We start from the raw sequence: 7,115 nt of genomic DNA on the forward strand, positions 1-7,115 counted from the left end.
TTTTGAGGTTAAAAACATCTTGATGGATTTGTTTTTTGTTTTTTTTACACTCAACTTGTGGATTATTTATATTACTTGTGGATTATTGTGATGTTTTTATTGGCTGTTTGGACTCTCATTCTGACGGCACCCATTCACCGCAAAGGATCCATTGGTGAGCAATGGTAAATGTCTCAAAATCAGTTCAGATGAAGGAACAAACTCTACATCTTGAGTGTAAGTGAGTATAGTGAGTATAAGTTAAACAAATTTATATTGTTGAGTAAACCATTTTTTTAAATATTGTAAATATCTGTATATTTTAATATTCCAGTGTTCTTAAAGGCATAGTTCACCCAAAAATGAAAATTCTGTCATGAACAACATTTGTTTGTCTTCTGAACACTAAAATATTTTTAAGGAAATCCAAGAGCTCTCTGGCCCTCCATAGACAGCAAGGGTCCTACCACATTCAAGGTCCAGAAAGGTACCAAGAATATCGGCAAAATAGTCCATGTGGCATCAGTAGTTCCACTGTAATTTTGTGAAGCTATGAGTACTTGAATACTTTTTGTTGCGCAAAAAAAAAAAAAAAAATATTCTCTGCCACATCACCCTAGTGCCATTTTGGAGAGTCCTCTGAACAAAGTGCAGCGTATGCATGTTCTACATCAGCTTTCCAAAATGGCACTAGGGTGATGCTGAGGAGAAGAATTGTTCACATACTGAATAAAGTTATTTTAGTTTTTTTTTTTTTCTGCTGTTACATGGACTATTTTAATGACATCCTTACTATCTTTCTGGGCCTTGAAAGTGTCAGTTGCATTGCTGTCTATGCAGGGTCAGAGAGCTCTCAGATTTCATCAAAAACATTTTAACTTGTGCTCTGAAGACGAATGAAGATCTTATGGGTTTGGAACGACATGAAGGTTTCACTTTTGGGTGAACTATTCCTTTAATTTACTTTGATGAATACTAACGTTAACACACTTTTAACTTTTTTTTTGCATTCATATAATGAGACTGAAATTAGATTTCATACAACTTTCATTTATTAAATTAAGTCACCTTTGTGTTTTTTGTTTACAGCGTTGTATAACAAAACATTCAGTCGCAGGATTAAAATAATATTTAGCATGTTAACCATTGCAAACTTAAGTAGAAATATAATCCAAGATTTAATTAAGACATCTGTGAACATTACAGTAAAATTTTACAAACATTTTGTTTGTAACATAGACCAACAAACAGGTTTACAGTTATTCAAAAATGCTCTTTGGACCCTTTTAATGTAACTATAGCATCTTTCCCTTTTACACAACTACTTCATCAGTAGTTTTAATATAGTGCTTTTTAAAACAATAATAAATATCTGATATTTAAGACAAATCAAATCATCCAGAACAAAATGTGCTTATTACCAATTGAAAAATAAGGAAATTATGGTATTACATTCAAGCCATAAGTTTGTAAGAGCATGTTAGTAACTACAGTATTAAAAACCGTAGAAAAATCACTTTTGATAAACGTAAAAGAGCTGCTTTCATTGCCATATATTCAAATAATTATCATCCTCATCAAAACCGCAATATACTTTTCCCTACCCTCCCTTGGGACTGTTGTAAAAGCTTTGTTGAAAAGCTAACTAGCTTTTCTTAGAAGCATTCAGCCTCTTTTTGATGTAATGTCCAACCAAGGTCTGAGGTTGCTGCTGGTAGCTATTCAGGATGTCATGAGAGCTGGTCAGCTGGTCTCCTTTCAGTCTGTCCAGCAGTGTTACACACACAACTGCAGCTGAAGAAACAGGAACAAATCCTTCAATATGATCACACAACCTTAATCCATTCATAATAAACAACATCAGCAGGTTTAATGTGTGACTAGAAATAAAAATCAGTCTGCTCAAACACAAACTGCAATAAAGATCATAAACCTCTAGCAGCCATTTCAAATGCAAAAGGCTTTTTTGTATGTCAATGAAATATCACAAACTTGTGCAAGCATTACTCATTAACAAACCTCGAAGATTGCTCAGTTTGCACATGGCCGCGAACACAGATGACTCCATCTCGATGTTACGAACTCCAGCGGCATACGCTTCGGCAAGATAGCTCTGTTTATCCTCTTCGCTGTACGAGCAGAAGGCCCCATCCAGCCGAGCTTGACCTGTACCAAGAGAGCATTAAAATGCAGTAAACCAAAACATTCATGTGTAACATTCTATGAAATACACACCTTCATAGAAGTCAAGGGTGCACATTGTGTTTCCAATGACAGTCTCAAACTCTGCAAGGTCTTTGCCACACTGAAGCAGCTCCTCTGCTAGTTCCCCATCAAGTTCTGTGCTCCTGACCACTGGTTTACCCAAGATGATCTGCTCAAAACGAGGCTGAAACAAAGAATCCACTGACTGTTTGGTAACCACCACAGTTCCTGGCTTTAAACCTGACAGAAAACACAGCTTAGTCAGAAAACAAATAGTCAGGAAATGATTCACAAAACCCATAGTTTACAACATCAGGGTGAGGCTGGGGCTGATTTTGAAAGCGTGGAAACACCCTTTTAATTAAGCAGTTCAATGGAAAAAGGAGCATACCTATTCCTCCTGATGTCCCGATGCGCACTACGGTGACATCGGTGCAGCGAGCATGATACAGGAGCTTGATAAGCTCATGCAACATTATAGAGATGGATGGGATGCCCATGCCATGCTAGAACAGAGAAAATTCAACATTAATATTCAGACAAATTTTACTTGCAATAATGTACTTAAAGGTGACATTTTTCCATATTTAAGTGCTATAATCAGGTCCCCGGTGCATCTACCAACCCAGAAAACGTGAAAAAGGACAACCCAGTAAGTTTGTTTCGGTAAGCCTTTTTTTGCATGCATGTGAAAAAAACGGAGCGTCAAATGTCGTTCCCCGCATGACGTGGTAAAGACATTTATAATATTATCACCCCTTAATCTGCACGTTTTCACCCACGGTGCCGTCATTTTGTTTTCGCAAGCGACAATAGTGTAGTAGTTCTAACACCACGGCAAAAGTTCAAGCAAAGCATGCTAACTGTTCTGTCTTTGGCTGCACAGATGTGCACATAACACTATTTAGAGTCCCAGCCTCAGAGGAGACAAGAGAGCAGTGGATTTATTAATTTCTTTACTGTATATTACGCTCCTGCCACACAGATCTAAAATAAAAATAAAATTTTTTCCCAGCTGTTGACCTTCACAGACATTTTTCTAACTCCTGTGTTTTTAACCTGAACTTGTGTGTATTTGACAGTTTAAGCGCCATAAGACATGAAAGAGAACTTTGTTCTCACATGTTGTGGGACAGCCGCTTTCTGTCTGCGTACTTTAGATAAATTTTATATCAGAAGTTTAAGCTAGAATGGTTTAAAACGCATGATTTTTAGTGTGATGGAAATGATAATCAGAACCAAACAGATGTTTTTTAGCAGAGAATCTTAGGTATGAGCTGCAAAGGCACAGTCCTAATTTGGAAAAGGGAGTGGGGAGCACTTATAATCGATATAATTAATATAATGATCTGAAAAATCTTAAACTCTTTATGCTTTAATCAATCTAGGGTTCGTACAGATACTGTAAAATGAAATTCCAGAACTTTTTAAGGATTTTTCAAGCACTTTAATCAGAGATCTCACTTATCAAACAATGTCTACACTTTTACTATAGTAAAACCACGGTTAAAAGGATTTGTATGTGTGTATGCTTTCTTTCTTCTTTCTTTGTTTTGTTTTTATAACTGTACTACCTTAATTTTTTAGATGTTTTTAATGTTTAAGAAAAAAGATTTGCGAAATCTGTTCCTCTTTTCGCATCTTCAACCATGTTTACACGACATTGTCAGTACTACTACTAATTTAGCTCACTAGTTTTATGAAGTATGATGTATGAAAGTATGATGTTTTTTGAATTTCATGAATTTTACGTGAAAAGACGTGTACTTACAGAGAAAAATTAAACATTTATTTCATAGATGTCTTTCAATAATTCAAGGACTTTTTAAGTACCTCTTCAGGAATATTGCTATTTTCAAGAGATTTCCAGACCTTAATTTTAAAAAGTCAAATTAAAGCACTTCAAGCACTTTAGGCACCTTGAATGAAGTTCATTTGAATTATAAATCTTTTGTAATATTCTAAATGCCTTTATTGTCACCTTTGATCAATATAAAAGCTGAATAAAAGCATTAAAAAAACATACTGACCCCAAACTTTTGAATGGAAGTGTATATGTTGTATATGTGAGTTCACTCACACTGACAGACAGCACAGGTCCAACTTTGTACATGGCATAGCGATCAGTCCCGGCACATATATTTGGATATTCGGCATTAGGCTCTGATAGCCCGAGTTCTTTGGCAATGTATTCGGTGAAAGACTTCATCCTCCATGCACTTCCTCCTACACACACAAACTGAGACAAAACGCACAACAAAGTGAGTTAGACAGACCTGGATCATTCTGAAGGAGTATGATATTAGTATGGAAAAAGCTGAAGTTTACTTTGACATCTCCAAACATCGCTGGTAAGTCATGAGTGGATGTTCCCAGGTTAAAATGGTAAAGGATGTCATCTGTCATGGAGTCTAAATGAGGATTGTTCACATAAATGGTCCTACGCAGGGAAAATAGTAGTTTGCCAGTTATATAAAACAGGATAGCTGTTGATTATTGTCTTTACTGTTAGGAGAACTGCTAAAGGTAACACTTTAACCACACATTATAACGTAATAACAGTAAGAACTATGTAATTTCCGTTTTGTAGCGATTCTCACTTAAGTAAATGAAACTTTTCCTTATGGAGCAACATTTGTATCCAGCGAATGAGTGTGTCAGTTATCCAGAGCGTTACACAATGATTGAATAACACATATAAAATCATTACATAAATTACTTAACATATTAAAAGAAACGCCTGAAAGTACACTGACATAAAGAATGAGGAACTAATAAAGACTCGATTGTTTCATTCGTACCTATCACACGCTCCGTTCTTCTCTTCACCCAGAGGCATTTTCAGTTTTTTCCTGAGACGGACACATCAACATCACTTTGTAACGTAAAAATCGTTTTGTTTAACAACTAAACCTATGCAGAATTAACAACTTTGCCTAACAATAAACTAAACAGTATTCATTAAAGAATAGATGTTCGTTCGCTTAGTGTTCGTTGTTACCGTGAGATGGATGTTTATAACGCCTCCTGATTTCCAGTGTCCGTCGGCAAGGTCAATTGATAAAACACAGTGAGTTTCGATCAGTCGCTGCTGCTGTAAAACATCCGGCTGTGCCGCTGGTGTACGTGACGGTATCTCACGAGCATCGTGTGTTTCTTTTTCCCCAAGCCCCGCCCCCTGCGGCAGGATAGGCTAGTAGAAGCAACTGATTGGACAGTTGAGAAGTCCTTCACACAACTGTCAGAATAAGAGCGGGGCTATGTCGACAGACGGGATACTGAACACTAACGCCATAGAAAATGCACACAGAATTGGCCTTTTTTACATTTGTGACCCTGGACCACAAAATCAGTCTTAAGTAGCAGGGGTATATTTGTAGCAATAGCCAACAATACATTGTATTGGTCAGAATGATCGAGTTTTCTTTTATGCCAAAATTATTAGGATATTAAGTAAAAATCATGTCCCATAAGATATTTATATAAAATATAAATATATAAAAACATAATTTTTGATTAGTAATATGCATTGCTAAGGCTATGTTTACACTTGGCATCTTTTTTGACAAGAAAAAGTTTACAAGGGCGCTTTTAACAACAGCTGGAACAGTATGAATGTCGAGAAAAGTGGATGCTCGCTCTTGCGCTGGTGTTTTATTTGTTATTTTTTGGGCATTTTTGCCCTTTATTTGATAGATTTAGACAGGAAGCGAAGTGGGAGAGAGAGAGAGTGGGGACGGGATCGGGAAGGGTCTGGAAAGCTTATTTATTCAGCTTTCAGATGGCTTTTAAATCTCGATGTTCGGTTTATAATTTGTATTATTTTTCATTAATTGGGTTTTTCCTTTTTGTTTGACGTACCTCAAGCCGTTTAAATTTATCCACACAGTTCTGTGGAAAAAAAAAAATGTTTGCCCCATCCTAATTTCTTGTTTTTGTCTATAATTCCCAAATCTGAAACTGCATTCATAACTGAGTTCAGCTGGACTGATTATTGCCAGCCCTGCTCAATTAAATCAACACTTAAAGGAGAAGTCCACTTCCAGAACAATTTACATATCATTTACTCACCCCTTGTCATCCAAGATGTTCATGTTTTTCTTTCTTCAGTCGTTAAGAAATTATGTTTTTTGAGGAAAACATTTCAGCATTTTTCTTCATATAATGGACTGATAAAGTACCCTGATTTTGAACTTCCAAAAGACAGTTTAAATGCGGCTTCAACCGATCCCAAATGTGGTTGTAAACAATTCCAGCCGAGGAAGAAGGCTCTTATCTAGCGAAACGATAAAAACATACAATTTATATACTTTTTAATGTCAAACGCTCATCTCGTCTTACTCTGCTTGGACTGTTTTTGTTCCGGTTCGTGACAGTTAGGGTATGTCGAAAAACTCCCATCTCATGTTCTCAGTCAACTTCAAAATCGCCCTATATCGCTGTTTTACCTTTTTTGTTCAGGTTGTTTGATCTTCTTTGCATGTTCACATTGCAAAGACTGGGTCGTAACTTCTGCAGTGATGTAGGATGACTTTGAAATGATTTTTGAAGTTGAGGGAGAAAATACGATTGTTTTTCGACATACCCTAACTGTCTTGAGCCAGAATACACAGAGTTCAGCGAGAGTAAGGAGAAACGAGCATTTGAGAGTAAAAAGTATTTAAATTGTATTTTTCTTCCTCAGGTGGGATTATTTAGAACCCCATTTGGATCAATTGAAGCCGCATTTAAACTGCATTTTGGAAGTTCAAACTCGGGGCACCGTATCAGTCCATTATATGGAAGAAAATGCAGAAATGTTTTCCTCAAATGTTTTCTTTTACGACTGAAGAAAGGAAGACATGAACATCTTGGATGACAAGGGGGTGAGTACACTATATGTGAATCTTTGTTTTGGAAGAGGACTTTTCCTTTAAATACAACTCTTTCAG

The 7,115-nt window shown here is 36.4% G+C and overlaps 1 protein-coding gene across 1 annotated transcript; it reads right to left on the bottom strand.

Annotated features, from left to right (window-relative positions):
• Positions 1-1,013: 1,013 nt before the first annotated feature.
• upp1 (uridine phosphorylase 1) lies at positions 1,014-5,336 on the bottom strand. The gene is made up of 8 exons (XM_051132295.1): positions 5,186-5,336; positions 4,986-5,036; positions 4,513-4,624; positions 4,265-4,423; positions 2,576-2,690; positions 2,215-2,424; positions 1,999-2,145; positions 1,014-1,773 (listed from the first exon to the last, which is right to left on the bottom strand). Exons 2-8 carry the CDS (start codon positions 5,021-5,023, stop codon positions 1,625-1,627), a joined length of 930 nt encoding a protein of 309 aa, XP_050988252.1. The 5' UTR covers positions 5,024-5,036; positions 5,186-5,336; the 3' UTR covers positions 1,014-1,624.
• Between the last annotated feature and the right edge of the window lie 1,779 nt (positions 5,337-7,115).

Source organism: Labeo rohita, chromosome 16 (assembly GCF_022985175.1).
Source record: "Labeo rohita strain BAU-BD-2019 chromosome 16, IGBB_LRoh.1.0, whole genome shotgun sequence".
In the NCBI taxonomy this organism is placed as follows: domain Eukaryota; kingdom Metazoa; phylum Chordata; class Actinopteri; order Cypriniformes; family Cyprinidae; genus Labeo; species Labeo rohita.